Here is a 19,945-nt window from a genome sequence, read left to right as displayed (position 1 = left end):
CCAATAAATTTATATGGGTTCACAGTCATACCGGCCCTCTGAGGAAAACCACAACTACGATGTGGCCCGTCCACAAAAATGAGTTTGACACCCCTGCCATAGTCTATCATGCAGGGATGGGCAAATTAAAATACTGGAAAGGGGCACAATGTTTCATCAGTGCTGCATAGAGGAACACGCATTTGCTGAACAGATGAACTCATCCAAAATGTTTATATTACTGAGGTGCAGTGTTTGTCTCCATGTAATTCTAAATCTAAAAAAAATAACGAAAAATAAAAAAAAAATTTAAAAAAATAAATATATGTACACATATATATATATATATATATATATATATATATATATATCAAATCACATTGTCGTATGGGGTAGTACAGTGTAAGCTCAACAAAGACGTGTATGTCATCTAGTGGTGATTGGTGATACTACAACTTAAAAGTATAGTCAACTCCTGCATATTCGCAGTTCAGCAGCCACAAATTTGCAGATTTTTTTTCTCCAATATTCTTTCATATTTCGGATTTTTCCAAGTTTGTCCCGGAAATAACACCCTCCCCCCTGTTTTGGGGGGGATAAGTATATTACATGTTTATCAGCAAGGAAGACTTTCGGGGGTTTGTGTCATTAAATACAACCGCTGATTTGTTCTGAGAGGGAAAAAAATGTTAACCTCCTCTCCTGATGTAATGGACACTTTTGTGATATAGAAGAGTGCACCACTTGCATTTATCACAAGCAAATATATTCACGGGCAAGCCAACACGCGGGAGTGAAGAGATTGCAACGTTGCAACCCATGCAATTCACACATACCTGAGGCATCCACGTTCGAATTCAGACTATAGAGCAACTGTTACAGTGCGTGCGGTGAGGTCTTCCTTTAACAGCCGACAGGGGTGGGCAAACTTTTTGATTGGCGGGCCACAATGGGTTCTAAAATTTTACAGAGGGGCCGGACCAGGAGTAGATGGATCTGAGTGTTTTGGTAACCTCACTTCATCTGAGAAAAAAAAATACATTTAATTTTAAATGAAAGTGAACAAAAGCATTACAGCAAAATATATGTCTTTGATACACCGCAGTTTTTAGGAAATATAACATTAACGAGGTTTATTCAATTAATTATTTTCAAGCTCGGCGGGCCGGATTAAAACATTTAACGGACCGCATGTGGCCCCCGGGCCGTAGTTTGCCCACGCCTATAACAGCATATATATAAAGCACCTCTCCATCTCGTAACTATTCAACCCAACTGTAGCGCAGACAACCAGATGCACAATAGGAAATGTTTACTGAACACATCAGCTAAGTCAAAGCCATTTGTGCCCTTTTCCGTTTGAGCGGCCATCAATCAAAGCGTGAAAGGATGAGAATGGCAGCAATTCAATGAGAGTGAAAGAGTGACTTAGGAGGGTGAAACCCATTGATTCGATGAGGTGAGGAGAGGAGAGGAGAGAGGGAAAGAAGGAGGATAGGAGAGGAGGGCATCAGAGGAGGAGGAGAGGGATTGCAGCAGCACACCCGTGCGTAAAATGTGACCATCCTCGCCGTGGTCTCTCCACCTTTCCATCCTCTCCATCCTCTCCTTCCCGCACGGGCGCCTCTCCGCTCCTTTTGCCAGCCGGGATCGCCTGCTCGGTGGTCGCTGGTCCAATTTGGACCGTGGAGTCCCGGGTGTCGCGACTCGGCGCCCTCCTCCAGGGTTTAGGAGGAGGAGCGCCGGGAACCACGTCCAGGTTTCTCCCGGGCTTCGTGAGCACCTCCGGCGAGAGTCATGGCACGGAACGTCGCGAGAGACGCGGCTCGACCCGCTCGCGGATGCCCGTCATGCGGGGTCTGATCGCGCCACAGAACACCTTCTTGGATACCATCGCCACTCGGTTCGACGGGACCCGTGAGTTCCAAGTGTTATGTGTGAATGCCACTTTGATTACATCACATCGACCAATGACAATTGGCTGTGATTGTGTTGCTCATTTGACAGTTGCGTCAATTGATAAATGATGCCACACATGCACGCGCAGAAACGCACACAAACACTCATGTAATACTGAACATCACTTGAGCAGTAATGAAGTAAAATTTAATGACACTCTGAAATCACTAATAGGTTTATTTATAAAAAAAAAAAACACTTTACTGTAATGTATAGCAGTTGAATTGCAATGAGGTGAGCAATATTCCATTTCACGTACTCCTTGAGGTCCATTGATGACATACATGAGCGCGAATTTCATGCATGCAGTGTCAAAGCGTATGATTGTTAGTGCACACACCCGAAACAAAAAAAGATCTGATGATGTACTTCCAACTTGTCTGACCTTCCAAATATGTTCAGAGAAGCAGCACCGTCACCTCCGGGGAATGACCTTTGTTTATAATGTGTCACAAAAGAAAGGACCTGACACGATGAGATGAATTCATAATGTCCTGAGTGATGACAGCGGGAGCAATTTCGAGTAATAAAAAGCTGGTCTGACATGGAGCTCTCAAGTTGAGCTTTTTGTTATTGATTGCTCGGCAGCTCCAAACCTTGGCAGCTTCCAAGGTAAAAGCAACAGTCAGGGAATTTTAATGGGACATGCTGACCCATGAAGTGTGTGACGCTCTGTGTGTCTACAACCAGGAGGGCCATTTGTTTTCATTTAGAGGAGCAAAAAGTGGACTTGGACGAGTTCAGTTATTAGTGGCAGGATGATGGACGGTTCGCATTTAGAATGAATTTAATTTGGATGAACATAATGTCATTGTGTGAGGATGAACGAATAGTGGATGGATGGATGATGTAATGAAAGTTTACCAGTCAGGTATTCAGATGCTGTATAGCGCAGAAGCTTTAAAGACTATGTAGAGTATTTGCTGAACTTGACTGCAGTGCTTGGTACGCTGGATCATAGTATTCTGTTGGCTCGTTTGCAGCACCAGTTACGAATTAGCGGTATCACTCCACAGCAGGTGCGGGCAAACTACGGCCCGGGGGTCACATGTGGCCCGTGAAACGTTTTAATCCGGCCCGCCGAACTTGAAAAAAATTCAATGAATGAACCTTGTGAATGTTTTATTTTATTTTCTGCTTTTCACTTTAATTTAAAATTAAATGTATTTTTTTTCTCAGATGAGGTGAGGTTACCAAAACATTCCATCCATCTGCTCCTGGTTCGGCCCCTCTGTAAAATTTTAGAACCCATTGTGGCCCGTCAACCAAAAAGTTTGCCCACCCCTGCTCTGCAGTGATTTCAATCCCATTTTGGAGGAAGGATTTTTTGTGTTAGCCTCGGTCGCACTGAGTCCCACTTTGCCCCAATGTCGTATGGTGTTCCACAGGGATCAATTTTGGGACCCCTGCCGTTTTCATTGCATTCGCTACCCCTGGGTTCCAATTAAAGAAAGCATGCTATTTCCGTTCACTGCTACGCAGATGACATTCCGATCACTGTCTCACTAAGATAAAAGAATACTTTACACTTTTGTCCTGTCTGGAGGAAATTATTGCCTGGATGGCGCAAAACTCTTTGTTTTATATGTCTGAGGTTTACTGATTGCAGAGTACTTAGAATCCAGTTGTGTTTTTTTTAAAGTACTCTCTGAATAAAGTTGAGAAGAGTTGAGTTATGTTGGTTTGGATTTTGCATGTTCTCCCTGGTCACTGGGTGAATTTGTTCCATCCAGTCCAACTTTCTTCTACATCCCAATAATCCCATACAAGTACATTCTTATAGCAGTAGCGAGGAAGTGTATTATAAAAAAATTAATGAATGGGTGATCAACATTCACTGGTGACCTTTTGTAGAAGTGTATTACTGGTCATACTGCGTCCTCGTGCACAATAATCCACAGTAGTTCTGCTTGTGCTGCAACATAAATAACAGTCGGCGGAGGGGGGGGGGGCTGGAATGGAAGTACAGGAAGTGAATGAGTAAAAGTGCCTGTGTGACAGATTCTTGTCAGCGGACATTTGAGGGTAAGTGAAAATGTACTCTGCGGCAGCGGTTTCGGAAACGAGTCCCGGGGATGGTCAACAAACAGACCTGCACTTGTCGTCTTTCCGAGTTCATCTGTGCTTGGGCGTCAGCTGACTCATCCCAGTTTTAATCACATCTCATTCAAGAAATCTCATTATGTATACATAATTACGTACACTGTGGATGTTAAAGCTTCATTATCGCTCTCTTTGTACAAAGTAGGGGAAAATGTGCTTGTTTATGTGTGAGAATTGCATTATCTTTTTGCATTTACAATTTGGCAGATGAGATCTGATTTGATTGTCTGCTGAATTTATATATTTTGCACAGTAACTTCTTCTTCTTAGGTAATATTAAATGTTGCAATCAATGGAATACTGAAAATGTGTAAAAACACACAATACAGGGTGCTTCAAAAGTCACTCATGGTTTTGGATTGTTAACTCATGCATGGAATTTAAAGACTAAATCAGACGTTGACTATGAATATGCGATTCCATCTTCCATTTGGAACGTTCAACCAATTGTCAACGCCACAGTGATGCACCTCGATTTGCGCGCCACCTTTAATGGCGCAATCAAGACACCCTTTCACACGTACAGCACTTAGATGTGACAACATTTTGGGAGACACATCAGTAGATGCCGAGACCTTGCGCCATGGACTTTCAACTTGATGTCACCCCACAATGAAAAAAATAAATAAAATCACATCAAGCAAACTGGGAACTCCTCATCCAGGAACATCCATCTGAACTCACATTAAGGGATTTTTTTTCACGTGGGGTAACATCGAGTTGAAAATCTATAGAACAAGGCACAGTGCTAGAAGAACCCATCAGAAACGCATGTGCTTCAACGACTCACCAAATGATGTGTGAAACGGCCGATTGATTGCTGTTGTTCATTTACTGATTTATGGATTAAGATTCCAAATCGAAGATGGTACCTCAAACATTCCCTGTCAATGAAGGTTTTAACATGTGAATTTCATGCACTCATTTCAATTCAATTTGCCATCAACAATCCAAAATCACAAGTTCTATTCTCCCTAAAGGTCAAAGTTCACACATAACCTATTTGTTTAAAAATTTAAAAAAAAAAGGGGAGATTGTGGAGTCAGAATGACCAAATTGGATACATTTAAAACGAAATCTCCCAGCTAGGACATGCACCAAGATGTACTTTGTACTTCCTGTCTGAATAAAATCTGGCCAGCACATTTACATGAGCTTTATTGGCTCTTTATTCATGCATGAGTGACTTTTTCGTCTTTCTGTCCTCTCATTTAGTCGATCCAGCACAGTTCGCATCCTTCAACGTGAACATTCCGCACGCTCCACATTCACTCATGAATGGACGTTAATGATCCCGTAGGAAAGAACGGCATACTCACTCAATCTGCTCCAAAATGAATTATGCACAACTGTCCCCAGAACGTGCTGCCATTCCAGCACGTTCACGTGTACGTTTTCCTCTCATTATTAGCTTGGATAATTGCCAGTGGCGCCGTAATACCAGATGAGCAAAGACTGTTTGGAGAGAACAATAGAGCAGCGAAAGAAGTGAAGGGAGACAAAGGGAAGTTCATTGAAAACCAGCAGGCATGTTAAATTGTCCCCAAGGAGGACTCTTCAAAGGAAGAAGAAATCATAGCGAAGTCTGACCCAAGAGCTGAGGCGAACACGCTGCCAAACGGGGAGAGCTGCGCACGAAATATTAATCGAGTTTTTTTTTTTTTTTTTTTTAAATTACAGTAACTGCACGGAGGCAATTATTTTTTCAACATTTCCATACTGTCAATGTGTTTAACTGTACGCTGACTAAACAAAGCTAACGGCAATATCCAATTCTTATACACAGACAAAGAAAATTTTATTGTTCTCCCATAATAGTGAAAAAACCAACCACAGACGCTCCCATTTTTGTCTTCCTAATGGTTCCAATTTGCTCTCCCCAGACAGCAACTTTGTCCTGGGGAACGCCCAGGTCCAAACGCTCTACCCCATCGTCTACTGCTCCGATGGCTTTTGTGAACTCACCGGCTTTGCCCGCGGCGAGCTCATGCAGAAGAGTTGCACGTGTCACTTCCTGTACGGTGGCGAGACCAGCGACCACCTCACCTCGCAGATGCAGCGAGCTCTGGATGAGCGGCGGGAGTTCAAGACTGAAATCATCCTCTACAAGAAGAGCGGTAAGAGTTGGCATAGAGTTCAAATGTGGGTTTGTGCTGCAGTTGGAAAAATAAATCTAAAAAATATACGCATCCCTACAATTGCCAGATTTTTGTGATTTAAAATACCAAGACCGAGATAAACTGATTAAAAAAAATAAATCTCCAGAACGGTAAATTTAAGCTGAACGTTTGAATTTAAAATGACATGGACTACGAATAGTTCCAAATAACAGGCTGTGCTAGCAAAACAACTTACAGTTTCGGCAAGAAAGCAAAAAAAATGTCTGGGAAAGCCCACTAGAACAACTGAGCTTTACTTGGGTTTAATCAGAGGCACTTTAAATGGTGGCAGATGTGTGACGATTCGCATTTAACATGACTTTGAATGCGACGGTTAGGTCAGAACTCTGCCAAACTCCAGTTAAAAGAGGGTGTGCACACTTGTGCAACTACATTATTTGAGTAATTCATTTTATGAGAAGAGCTGTTGTGAAAAAAAATATTTATCTTGGTCTCATTTATTTTTTTTAATATGACAAAATGCTGGCATTTGAACAGGGGTGTGTAGACTTTTTATATCCACCATACATCACCAACTTGTTTTCTTTGCACAGGTTCCAAGTTCTGGTGTCTGCTGGACATTGTGCCCATAAAGAATGAGAAGAGTGAGGTGGTTCTGTTCCTCGTCTCGCAGAAGGACATCACAGAGAACAAGGACCAAGACCAGGACAATGAGTCTGACACTGGTGAGCTCAAGATCGCCTTTGAACAATCAAACAGCTGAAAATGTCCAAGTGATACTCGACAGAGTCACATAATCACCAAAATCCATGAGTCATTTTTGGCACATTTCAGATGAGGAAACAGGCCTTGAGGTCCACCAGATCAGCCGCCCGGCAGGTTTCAGCACGGAGCGCCGCCGAAGTCGGGCCGTCCTCTACCAGCTTTCTGGCCACCTTCAGAAACAAGACAAGACCAAGAGCAAATTGAATATCAACAATGTGAGAAATGCGCATGAGTCAGTCTTAAGTTACCAGTTTTGTGACTTCCTCAGCTAAAAAGTGACTTGACTTTGAATTCGTGAGAATCAGCTTGACTTGAACTACATCACTTAACAAGTCTTGACTGTTCACAACGGCCAATCCGAATCATTTTTTTTAAACTCTCCCTTTTTTTATCCAGGTAGGACAATTGAGAAAACATTCTCATTTGAAAAAGCGACGTAGCTGCAGACAGTAGAGTAAAACAAAAGCAAATACATGCACAATAAATATGGCAGGGGTGGGTGGTCAACGCCTTCAAGGCCTTCTCGGCTGGCTTAACATAATCATAATCATATTCTTCACATTGATGTCATATTATATCCTAGTGTTGAATTTTTAGGTTAGGTTATTATCCAATCAAAATTCAGATAGCTCATGTTGTCAGGCAGATTTCATAATACCAATAGCACGCCCTTTTCGTCCGAGGCCTTCTGATACAATCGTCTGTTCTGTGTCTCAAGGGGGCTTTTACAGTTGATTGACAGTTGCAATAGCCAATCAGATCACGACTTGACAACAGTGAGCCTTCTCGCTGGCCTTATGTTGAACGTGATGAACACGTCTTGTGATTGGATACTCACTTGTGAGGGGGCAGCGCTATGCAAAATCAACACACCCGAAAGTCGTATCTGGCGATCGTTCGAAAATCGAAATTATATTCTTGCTTTTTTAAACCACAACGGCCGAAGGAGGGAAAAGTTTGAATTTAATTGCACATACACTTGCGACGCCATTTAGGAGTGTTTCTGTACATTGTTTGTCCAGCCGTGGTGTCATAAATGATGGTAATCAAAGGGGGATTTATTCAAGTCGGACTAAGTAGGACTGCACTGAAGGCCTAGGTGTGAAATGCACGGCTCGCCACTGAAATATAGTGCAGCTAATTATTTCAATACAACATTCGTCATAGCATATGGTGAATAAAAAAGGTGCATAACAACCCTGCAGCGATCATCCCTCGCTAACTTATGAAATTATGATGTTGGGATGAATAAGGTGAGTTTTATTATTTGTGGTAAGCAGAACTTTGAATAGATCAACGAAAGTAGCGCAGACCTTGGGAACAAAGACGTTTGATAAAAGCGCTGGACAGGAGAGTGCGGTATGCATGGTGGCAGGGGGAGTCGTGCCAATGTGATTTTTGAATAATAAAATACACCACGAAGCTTATTAATTTATAAAATCGGGATCAGGTTTGCTCATCTAACGTTATTCATTTCCAACTCAGTATTGTAAACGTCACAGTTTCTAAACTTTGACAAAGTTCCGTGTTTCATTGCACAGACAGCAAAAATCTCAACATTACAAAAGATTGCCTTGAGACATCTCGAAAAATACTTGTCTCCATACGTAGTTCCTTCAGCGACCAGCAACTTTTTCTTCTCCTTCTTTCATAACAAGAGTGTTCTGGGAGCCAATGCCAACCCGGTGCCAGAATACAAAGTGGCAGACATCCAAAAGTCCCGCTTCATCCTCCTCCATTATGGCGCATTTAAGGCCGGCTGGGATTGGCTGATATTGCTGGCGACCTTCTATGTCGCCGTCACCGTTCCCTACAACGTCTGCTTCACAGCAGTCGAGGTTCGAGAGGACGGTGCGTCGACAGCGCGAAACCCGCCAAGTGTCAGTGACATCTTGGTGGAAATTCTCTTTATGATTGGTGAGGATTCTGTCGAAGTTGCGTCGATAAGTCACTTTTGTGTTCACGACACGAAAAATGAACACTTTGTTTTGTGTGTGTGTGTGTGTTTCAGATATCGTGCTAAATTTCCGGACGACCTACGTGAGCACATCCGGTCAGGTGGTTTACGACGCCCGCTCAATTTGCATCCATTACGTCACATCCTGGCTTTTTGTGGATCTGATCGCCGCTTTGCCGTTCGACCTGCTCTACGCTTTCAATATCAGCGTGGTGAGCGCAACACAGAGTTTCCCGAATACTAGCAAGCCAAGGCTGACATTCTACTTTAGATAAAAAAAAATTAAAAAATGTCAAAAATAGATTATGGTATGCACTGAAATGATGCTCTTTCATTGACTTGCCGATTGTGAAATTTGGCCCTGTTTAGTTGAACACAAAGCTACAGTCTTATTCTGTTGCGTGAAAGGCAACAGGCGGAAACACCGGTTTATTTTAACTTCTGCCATCTAGTGGAAGAGCGTGTCATTGTTCCGTCTCTCACTGCTAGATGAACTACGATACGTCATATGAAATGAATAAATCATCTCCATCAAATGAAGGTGGATATTTGTTTTCATTTCTTCCACGTTCCTGTGCATGCCCCCTAGAACTTCGGGGTGCACCTGTTGAAGACGGTACGTCTCCTGCGTCTTCTGAGACTGCTGCAGAAATTGGACCGCTACTCGCAGTACAGCGCCGTGGTCCTCACCCTGCTCATGTCTACTTTTGCTCTGCTGGCCCACTGGATGGCGTGCGTCTGGTACTTCATCGGCCGTAGCGAGATTGAAAGTAACAGCCCTGCTTCTTGGGACATAGGTTTGTGGCAGGATTTCTGTCTTAATACAATTGTTATGCGCAGTATAAAGCTTGCCAAAAGTTTTATTAGTGTTCACTTCCATAGACAGTAACGACCCAATTTCTTGGCACTGACTTTTTCAAGCAGAGTCCGAGGCCACTCGCGCAATAAATGAACGGACAGGAGATGAGCAAAGTGATTACGTTTCATCATTTGGTAGGGGTTGACTTATTGGCAGCATACGTACCTAAAATTGGCAGCAAAAAAAACGTTCTAACCATCAAGGAAATAATTTTATCCATAGAGCATGCGTTTGTGAGAAAAAAAATCGAATTATGGCGATCCGTCTCACCTCCTACTGTGTTAACCGCAAATATCAACAATGCTGTGAGGTGTTTGTGGTGTTAACTGTTATTCTTGCAGTCACATGATTCCTATCGGAAAATACAGACAAAGAGTGGCTTGATTGGTTTTTTTTTTAAATTGTTATTGCTTATGTAAGAGATGCTTGTAAGCTCTGAGCAATAGTAAATTAAGGAAAAGTCACTGAACTTTTAGCCTCCTAGCTAGCACGTAGCAATAGCTAGCTCACCTCTCTCAATTCGATTCATGATATAATTGTAACCGTGGTTGTCCTACACAAACTAGGCCGAGGTTCGACCAAACGACCACAAGTCCTCACTGCTTGAGAGATAAAAATACTAGCAGAGTAGGTTAAAAGTCCAGGTTCCCAACCTAGCTAGCTAACTAGCATCCATTTAAGAGACCAAAAAATATACCGAAATGACTCTTCCAGCCTTGTTGTGACTTCTAATGATGCCAATCGCACTGAGTGGAGCAGTCATAGTTTGCTCATGGAGTTGAAGTCATGAGATTTAAAAAAAAAAAAAAAGGATTAATTACACAACAAGAGACAACTGGGGAAGCTGCAAGTGAAAGTATGGCAGCATGATGAATGACAAAACAGGACCATGTGAGACAACATGCTGCACCAGACATAATTATAATAATTTGAACAAAAAGAGTCAAGGAAGTAAGCCCCCAGCAAGATATGAAAAATTGAACACAGCCAAAACAATAAATCAGCGTTCTTAACAGGACCATGACACAGCATGTTGACAGAGAATCCATCGCCTGGTTTAGAACATTGGCTTAGCAGGAAAATTGCTATTGAACTATCCCCTCTTCCTCCCAACAGGCTGGCTTCATGAGCTCGCCAAACGTTTGGGCACACCGTACTTCTCGGCTCCACTCACCTCCCTTCTGGGGGTCTCGGATTCGCCCCAAGCCACCGTGACACCAGAACTGATTAACTCCAGTCATTGGAACAGCTCTGGCCTGGAGCCACTGAACGAGGCGGGTTTGTTTGGTGCGGCCCAGTGGAACGCCAGCCGGTCCCGCCCGAGGGCGGGAGGCGGTACAGGCATGGCGCTGAACGGGGGTCCATCCGTGCGGAGCTCTTATGTGACGTCACTGTACTTTGCCCTGAGCAGTCTGACCAGCGTCGGCTTCGGCAACGTGTCAGCCAACACGGACTCGGAGAAGATCTTCTCCATTTGCACCATGCTGATTGGAGGTGCGCATAGCTTCATGCTTGACAGATACCAAATGTTTCTCTGCTGATTTTCATTTCACTTTTCATCTCTGAAGCATTAATGCACGCCGTGGTATTTGGAAACGTGACTGCCATCATTCAGAGGATGTATTCACGCCGCTCCCTTTACCACACCCGTACCAAGGATCTGAAGGACTTCATCAGAGTGCACCGGCTACCCAAAGCCCTTGAGCAGCGAATGATGGAGTGTTTCCAGACAACTTGGTCGGTCAACAACGGCATCGACGTCAGTGAGGTACAACTATTAAATACTTTTAAATCATGGGGCTCACGGTCAGAGTCAAGAGGTTCCAACAATTTGTTTGGACAGGCGAACTAAATGAAATTTGTATCTCACCTACATTTGTTGTCACATTTAGTTCCAACTTTTTCTCATCCATTTTTTTTTTAAATTGGTATTCACTCCCCAGCTGCTGAAGGACTTCCCAGATGAGCTGCGGGCTGACATTGCCATGCACTTGAACAAGGAGTTGCTGCAGCTGCCACTCTTTGAGTCAGCCAGCAGAGGATGCCTGCGCTCACTCTCACTTATCATTAAGACATCCTTTTGCGCTCCCGGGGAATTCCTTATCCGGCAGGGCGACGCCCTGCAAGCCATCTACTTTGTGTGCTCCGGCTCCATGGAAGTGCTGAAGGACAACACCGTGCTCGCTATTCTGGGTAAGCAAGAACCTTTGTTGCGCTTCATGTGAAAATCGCACAATTGATGTTCCGAACCTCGGACAGCGTCACTGGTTTCAAAAGATCCCACAAACAATCCCATATTGAATTTGCAATGAATTCAAACACATTCATACCGATTCACATGCCCGAATAAATAAAATTAAACTTATTCACTGAGAAGTCAAGGAAATGGCTCTCATTCAACTGGACTATAACGGTGACATTTGATAATTGAGCATAGAGCTGCGATGTGCCCACAATGTTTCCGAATTTTTTTGCTCAACAGGCTTTAGATAAGATGTCAGGGGGGGGCGAGGTCAACAGGGTTGAGAGTACAGGGGCCACTGGGATCGAACACCATAACTTTTGTCTTCTTTTAATTGGAATTCAGGAAGTTCAGTCAAGATTTTGATATCCTCTAGGCAGGACAAAAGTGGTCTCAAAGAGAAAGCGTCTCAGTGGGACATAGATTTGAGTGTCATCTGCATAGCAATGGAAGAAAATTGCGTGTTTTTGTAGGATGGAACCTAGGGCAGCATGTCTAACGAAAACAGCAAGGGCTCTAAAACGGAACCTAGTGGGACACCATACGACAAAGTGGCAAAACGGGACTCAGTGCAAACCTAGGCGAACACACGTTTTAAGTCTGAATGTCAGTGAGTGCATCTGTTTATAACCTGAAAGTCATTTCATATGACAATATGATCTAGTCCATGTCAATTACCGCTCAGAAACCAAAGAAAATACACAGCCGGTGACTCCAATGTCAGCATTCTTACCTTGTCCATCTGCAACATTCCCACCAACCTAAAAGCCTCTCCGCAGCCAATTTTCTGTTACACAACACTCACATCGGTCTTCATCGCACATATGAACAAGATCACAAACAGCTCTGGGATCAGATCAGCTTTGCATATACGGCAAAATAGCCGGTTGTATTCATTCTGCTCTAAATAATGAAGTGGGTGCTGCCCTCATTAGCATTTTGGCCTGGGAATGTGCACATAGGACATGCACAACATGATCACACACACTTTTTTTCATTGGTGCCTCCTGAGTGTTCATTCACAGGAGGTGTGTTGTTCTCCCAGAAACACGGCCGCACACATACACAAATTGCTTTGGCAGCGCCGTTTTGGATTTACAGCTCAGCAGAAGGGATGTGATGCAGAGGGAGGCTGGAAAATAAAGAAACTGGTGCATATCATCCCCTTTAAAATGTTGGGAAGAATAACACCTCCTCGCTCTTAGTTTGTACCAAAATCATGAAGCTACACTTTTAACCAAGTATTTCTTTTCCCCTTCTAGGAAGAGGCGACCTGATTGGCTCCGACTGTCTGACTCAGGAAGAAGTGATTAAGACCAACGCCTGTGTCAAGGCTCTGACTTACTGCGACTTGCAGTATATCAGCCTCAAAGGTCTTCGGGAGGTTCTCTGCCTGTACCCCGACTACGCGCAGAAGTTCCTTACAGAGATCCAACACGATCTAACGTACAACCTCAGGGAAGGACACAGCGCCGAGGTACGGTCATGCTGACGAATGTATAAATTTACTGGAACACGATATGTGGGGGGCATAAGCTTGTGACACACTCCAGATGTTCTCCATCCAGATGGCGTATGTCTTTTTAGCTTCAGCTTGTGCTGCATCTGTTACGGGACAGCTTGTGAATGAATCACATTTCCTCTGATTAATGACAGAAAACAGGGGTGCCCAAGTCCGGTCCTCGAGAGCGCCTATCCAGCCTGTTTTAGATGTCTCCCTCCTTCAACACATCTGATCCAAATGATCAACTTAACCAGCTTTGCAGAAGCCTGACAAACAATCCCGATTTTTGAATCAGGCGTCTTGGAAGTGAGAGACGTCTAAAATGAGCTGGATAGGACCTTATTATTTCATCTGAATAAATTCCAATTCTATTTTTTTAATTCTTAACTCTTTAACGACTCAAGCAGATGGCCAATTAATTAATTGTCATGTTATCAGCGTTTCCAATTCTGCTCCTGCAATGAAATTAGGCTATTTTCTAAATGCCTGAAAGAAAATGCAGGGTGAGACTCATGATTTGAATCCATCTGTTTTTTAAGGTTAGTCTCATCTTTGCCACACGTTCTTCCACGCGACACTTTGCTTTCAACACTTTAAAAAAAAAAAAAAAAAAAAAAAAGACATCAGCCATCTGGACTCGGGGGAGAAAGGATCAAGTCCTCTGCTTGAGTTGCAGCCAACGGTTAAAGACGCAAGCCTAATGCCAGACGCTCTCAGCTGTTGCATGCACACTTTGCTTTTCCTTGTCTTGCTAACTGAACACAAATTCTCATCTCAAGTACTTGACTTGCGGTAATGCTTTTCCCAACCCGTGTTGGGCTAAATATAGCGCTGTTAGAGGGTTAGGGGAGGGTGGGGGTCACCCTGGGGAGGGAGGGGGGGGGGGTCACCCCTGGCTGGATAATAATAGAACGCCAACTACATGCAGATGAGCTGCTGTAAAATAATGATGAAAGGAAGCCGCAGGGGGATGGAAGATGAAGCACTTGGATTTGAGCTGCCCTTTTGTTTACGCGCGCACACATCGTAGGCCACCGTATATGAACGAGATGACAAATGCGCACGTTTGCGCTTGTGCGCCGCGATGCACAATGTGCATTCCGACACTCTTGCAGAGAGACACATTTGCCCGACGCACTTGCGGTGGCACGTGCAGCCGACACACAGAATGAAATCCCAAACAGACCAGCCCCTCTTCCTCCCCCCTTCCCTCAGAGCAAAACCTCAGCTAAAATTAAACCTCTATGATCTAAAAATACCAGTCTTGCTCGCACGTGGACGGGATGGAGAAGATACAAATGCTGGGGAACAGAGATGGCGAGGAAAGGACAGCTCGGGATGGAGGCGACGCATGCCTCCCCTTGAAAGAACCAGCACCGAGGAGTGAATGGTGCTTGCTTCTTAATGAGCGCACTCCTTCACAGACTTGCTGTAAAAGTGAATGAAGTTCAGCTTCAGTGCAACTCTGTGAATGGGAAGTGAGATCTTCAACTTTCTGAAATTTACAGGGCTCTATATTCGTGACTTGTGCAAATTCTGCGGACCCGGCGGATCTGCGAGAGAGTGGTCTCTGTCGTTGTGGGAGTGGTCAAATCCAACTTCAGTCATGGCCAACAAAAATGTCTCCTTTCATTCATTTTACATTTCACTTGCTAGTCGCACACTATAATCTCGCTGTGGCTGACACACATCTGAGCTGGAAAGTGGGTACTAAGAGACATTGATTTAAAGATTTATGAATGAACAACATTACGACATTTTCATTCCCAGTGCAAGTCTAGTCCTAAGTGCAGTCTAACTGTGTGCATGAGTGGAGTTTTCTTTTTCTGGGTATTTTGCTTGACTTTGCACAGGTAGAAATCGCCATAAAAGCGCGTTTGCGCCGTTGTGGGTGGAAACCTAGTCAAGTCTCTGCTAATGGTAGCGGCATCCCTCGCTTGCATTAAAATCAGGGCAATCAGAGCGCAGTGTTTGACATTGCGGAAATAGAAATAGACTCGCTTTGGTCCCTGCATGACATTTGTAGCTAAACTGCAAGAGCCCCCCTTGCGGATGATTTAGTAGGTCGTGCATGTGACGTGGGCAATTGGATATCAGAATTAGAAAGCCCTTTATTGTCATTGTACTCGGTGTACAATGAGATTGGAGAGCTTCCCTCTCTAGTGCAATTTAACGAATAATTGAATTAAATATATGTTACACCACCACTGTCTACTTTCAATGACAAAATGATCAGGTGCATCATAGGCATGGTAGTGTTATGCGCCGGAACAGCCAGTGAGGCACACTGCAGTGCCAAACATTCTGACAAGACCTGCCCCTGCACCAAAATGAAGATGTACCCGCGAGGGCTCCTGTCAACCAAAAGAGGGCCCCTGCTCTGGCCACTTATGATCTAAGCAGGCGTAAGGTTTAGAATGACTTTCTACAATCAAATTGTCACTATGCGAAGAAACTTCTTCAACTGTGCTGTCCTACCTCGCTGCGCAGAGAATAGCCTGCCAAATTGGCAAACACAGGCCACAGTCCTGGCACAGATAAAAAAAATTTAAATTCGACCATCCCGCCTCATCTTTCCAACTTCAGGCCGACTGCGAGAGCAACGGCGGACTGGTGAAGAAGCTTCCCTCCATCAAGGAGGACGAGGAAGGGTCAAACTCCGAGGAGGAGCGCTCACCTCTCCCAAAGATGCCTCCTTTGGGCAGACTGGGCCGAGGTCTACGCTCGCCCCTGCGTTCCCCTCTGCGCTCACCTCTGCTCCCGCCGAGACCCTTCAGACCAGCAAGCAATCATGCTCGGCCCGCCAGCCTGCCGATTCCTGTGGTGAGCTTCAGCTGCCCGCAGCCGGAGCTTAGCCCTCGGTATGAAACCAATCATTGATCTCCGGGAAGGGTGCTGAGCATGTCTTTATTCAGTCTCAGTGGGAATCCACTCTTGTTATATTACAGCATGAATCAAAGCAAAGGTCAATTTACATCTCGGGGCCACATACAGTGGTGCCTTAAAATACAAGTTGTCATTCAGCCGATGTGCTACTTACTACATTTAAAAAAAAAAAAAAAAGGGCAGATAGTGAGACGTTCTTTGATAAAGAGGCTTCAGAGGTTTATTGCCAATTCCACTTGAAGTTTGTAGAACTAAATATCAAAGAAAATGACACCTTTGTGCATTTAAGGCAACCACATAGCTAGTCTGTTTAGCTTAATGCTAACAAACAATTCAAAACTCCATAGATGGCTTAACAAATAGAATTGTGTAAACTGCCACAGCCTGAAATTGCTCTTACATTGGCTAATTACTTGGCTAGCTAGCAGGCTAACTGGCAAGCAAATTATAATAATAATAATAATATTCCCTTTATTAGTCCCACAATGGGGAAATTCAAGATTCGAACCCAGGCCTCCTGGGGAGACTGGGTCCTGAACGCGGCGCCTTAGACCACTCGGCCATCCTGGTAGCCAAATTAGTGGGAAAGCTAACGAACCAAACCAGCTAGCTAGCTAGCAAACTCAAAATGAACATTCCATCGTGAACAAGTGATTCGGTTGAATGGCCAAGAGAATCAGAAAAACTGAATCAGTGAGTGTTTTGAGTTTAATTTAGCGGCTAAATGGCTAGCTAAGTTGTGAGAAAAACTTACCAATGACCCTTGACAGCTGACAGATACTAATACTTCAAGAGGTAAGAAAATCCATTGACAATGGTCGTTATATACAGGGTGTGCGCAAAATCATTAATTTACCTTGCGAAGAGGTTCTCGAAGTGGTAATTTGTACCGTCACTCAACAAGGACTGGCCAGGTGTGGAGAGTTAAGTTGATTTGCATTGCTTGAAGTCAGTTGATATGATGACATCATGGCTTAAAGTTTGTGTAAAGTTAGAAGTGTATTTTTCCTAAAATGCGGCAACATTCTTCAACAGGGAATCGACTGTATTGAGATAGTTTTTCGAAGTTGTTACGCTTTTCTGGATTGCTCATTTCTTTTTTCACATTTGCTCCCATTTAGCTTCGTAGATGGTTTTGAAACAGAAAATCAAAGCAGTCCGGACACAAAGTTTGATTTTACTCCTGATACTAAGCAGCATTTTTCACCCAGTCATGATTCCGTCCCAGGTAACATACGAAGCATTACTTTCCTTGACACTCATTTTTGAAAGCGTCTGGGTTTGTCGGTAATTTTTGTCATCACTCTGCATCCACAGAGGACCACGATGACGACGACACAATGCAGGCTATCGCTAAGCTAAAACACGAGGTGAGACTGCTGCACTTGAACTTGGTTTCCGGGATTGTCTGGCCTAATTTCAACTCTGATTTATTTCTCAACGTCTCCACCAGATGAAGGCTCTTTCTCGTCAGGTAACCACTGTGAGTCAGGATCTTCAGGAAATGACCCGACTTCTCAAACCACTTTTTCACAACCCCTCCACCCTGCTGATCCCCAGCGCGGTAACACCGCCGCCCAGTATCTCCTCGCACACCTGCTCCCCGGCACCGCCGCTTTTTACCCAACATGCAGACGACCAACACCTTCAATGCATCCTGATACCCGAGCCATCATCTCCTCCGCTCGGCGTGGAGCGGTCGAACACACACGCAGCTGAGTTTGACCCGCTTCACTGTTCCAATTTACGAATCATCGCCTCCGATAATCCCGCAGCTGGGTCTCCTTGCTCAGCTCCGCCATCACTTCACAGTTCCCCACATGAGCTAAAGCTCATGCCACTTCCCTCTGGGGCCTCCTCCACACCTCTTCTGCTGGACTTGACAGGACCAAGTATAGAGCCAGCGTCCTGTAGCGCGTCCCAATATCCGTTCCATCCTTTCTGCCACACTCATCCCCAGCCGGCATTCCCCACCCGATCACCTCCTGAGCTCGGCTTCCGGCAGGTTCCCGAGGCACGCCAGCTGCAGGATGTTCCCCCGAGCCTCCAGGTGGCGGCATCGAGGGAAACGAACGCCACCCAGCTCAGCTTTGTGGATGAGGGGCAACTATGAGGGCGAGTGGCCTGCCGCAAGTTGGACTGAGAGCGGGACACTGCATGAAAAATGTGTCTGAGACTGGCATGTGATTTTAAAAGGTAAAAACAAGGGCCCGAACAATTTAATCGGCTGCTATTAGCTTTTTTTTTTTAAATCTGCAAAAATGGGCTGATTTCTGCCCTTTTTTTTGCCGATTATCTCTATGTTGCAAAATAAACATACTGAAGGACAAATGATTACAAAACAATCAAATGTTCTGCCTGTAATTCATATCTTTATTGTTGTACGCATTAAGAGAAAAGTAGTTATTTTATTCATCACATATAACACTGGTCAACCTAATTTTAATCAGAGATGATTTATTTTATTTTAGATGATTTTATTTTAAATTATTTTGGACGCTGATTTAAAAATAATTCCTTAAATTTTTTTAGCACATCGGGTTTTTCAAATATTTAAAAATTTTTTTGCTTGTAAGTTTGTCCTCTAAAAGCTTGCGCAATATAGATTTTAATTGTAATTTATATTTGTGACGTTTCAGAAAAACGATCTGTTGCTGAACTGTTAATCCATAAATATTAGTAAATATATTACTGCATATTAATTTTAGGATTCTGATGAAAACCAGTATGCTCGAGAAAAACGTCAAGATTTAAAATCAGTGCAAAAAATTAATCACGTTTACTTGCATTTCTGATGAAAAAAAAATTTAAAAGCCAATTAATCTATTAACATTTTATTCTCCCAAATATCAGAATTTGCATGGCCCTAAAGAAAATCCATATTAGTCGTGCTCTAGTAAAAACAATTATTGGCACAATGGTAGTTCCTGTTCCAGTGGCATACACGATAATAACGGTTTTACGGCTTTAAACTTGATTTGATAGTCATATTATGAGGTTCATTTAATAATTTGAATGGTGTTGCCCAGAGTGCCGAACTGATTTTCATTGCCCACCACAACATTTTCCCTCAGAGGGACGTTAAGACTGAAACTCATACAAAACTATAATCACCATAATATACTATATACACATTTTTCCTAAATTTCACGATTATATATCTTCACAATAAAAAAATATTTAAAATCAAGTAAATGCTACAACGTATAATTCTCTGTCTTGTGTTCAGTTTGAGACTAAACTTCACCTGCTTGAAGCCTCTTTTTTTTAATTTAATAATTGTTCTCTATCTGTTAAACTTGAGCTGAGTCACTGCAAACTTGGAGTGCTCGTATCTGGGAAAAAGTCAGAAGCCGGTTCACTCGTATCTCAATACATCATTGTACTGACTCTAGACATGCAAAATAAACCTATTTAGAATTGGGGATGTGAATTGCGTATCCAATTCATAAAAAAAAAACTATAAAGCATACACACGCCAAAATGAAAGGAGAAAAAAGGTGATCCGTCATTGAATAAATCGTCACAAACGCGCCCTCCCTTTTTTTCGGGGGGAGTCACAGAGATTTCT

General features: G+C 43.5%; 1 protein-coding gene across 2 annotated transcripts; it reads left to right on the top strand.

The window, feature by feature from the left end:
• Positions 1 to 1,448: 1,448 nt before the first annotated feature.
• On the top strand, positions 1,449 to 18,705 carry LOC148339552 (voltage-gated delayed rectifier potassium channel KCNH8-like). 2 transcript variants are annotated; one of them, XM_088289148.1, is made up of 15 exons: positions 1,449 to 1,896; positions 5,925 to 6,158; positions 6,755 to 6,886; positions 6,996 to 7,141; positions 8,585 to 8,843; positions 8,938 to 9,095; positions 9,473 to 9,680; positions 10,859 to 11,236; positions 11,311 to 11,510; positions 11,686 to 11,935; positions 13,247 to 13,461; positions 16,075 to 16,349; positions 17,496 to 17,602; positions 17,692 to 17,744; positions 17,828 to 18,705. In XM_088289148.1, the coding sequence occupies exons 1-15, from the start codon at positions 1,821 to 1,823 to the stop codon at positions 18,485 to 18,487; spliced, it is 3,351 nt and encodes a 1,116-aa protein (XP_088145274.1). In that variant the 5' UTR covers positions 1,449 to 1,820; the 3' UTR covers positions 18,488 to 18,705. The 2 variants fall into 2 exon arrangements, 1 of the variants encoding a protein (XP_088145274.1); XR_015842420.1 differs by lacking the exon at positions 17,828 to 18,705 and having other exon boundaries at positions 16,075 to 16,311; positions 17,692 to 17,743.
• Positions 18,706 to 19,945: the final 1,240 nt, after the last annotated feature.

The sequence above is a fragment of the Idiotropiscis lumnitzeri genome, chromosome 3 (assembly GCF_059441095.1).
Source record: "Idiotropiscis lumnitzeri isolate Australia: NSW breed Sydney's pygmy pipehorse chromosome 3, RoL_Ilum_1.0, whole genome shotgun sequence".
Lineage (NCBI taxonomy): Eukaryota > Metazoa > Chordata > Actinopteri > Syngnathiformes > Syngnathidae > Idiotropiscis > Idiotropiscis lumnitzeri.
Note: the sequence above shows the minus strand (reverse complement) of the source record. Positions and strands in the feature narration are given on the sequence as shown.

Excerpts from the sequence above, each read along its gene's own strand:
- LOC148339552 (XM_088289148.1), top strand. The coding sequence starts at position 1,821 with ATGCCCGTCATGCGGGGTCTGATCGCGCCACAGAACACCTTCTTGGAT. Across the intron at positions 1,897-5,924 it reads CACTCGGTTCGACGGGACCC|ACAGCAACTTTGTCCTGGGG; the intron begins GTGAGTTCCAAG and ends TGCTCTCCCCAG. Across the intron at positions 17,603-17,691 it reads CAGTCATGATTCCGTCCCAG|AGGACCACGATGACGACGAC; the intron begins GTAACATACGAA and ends CTGCATCCACAG.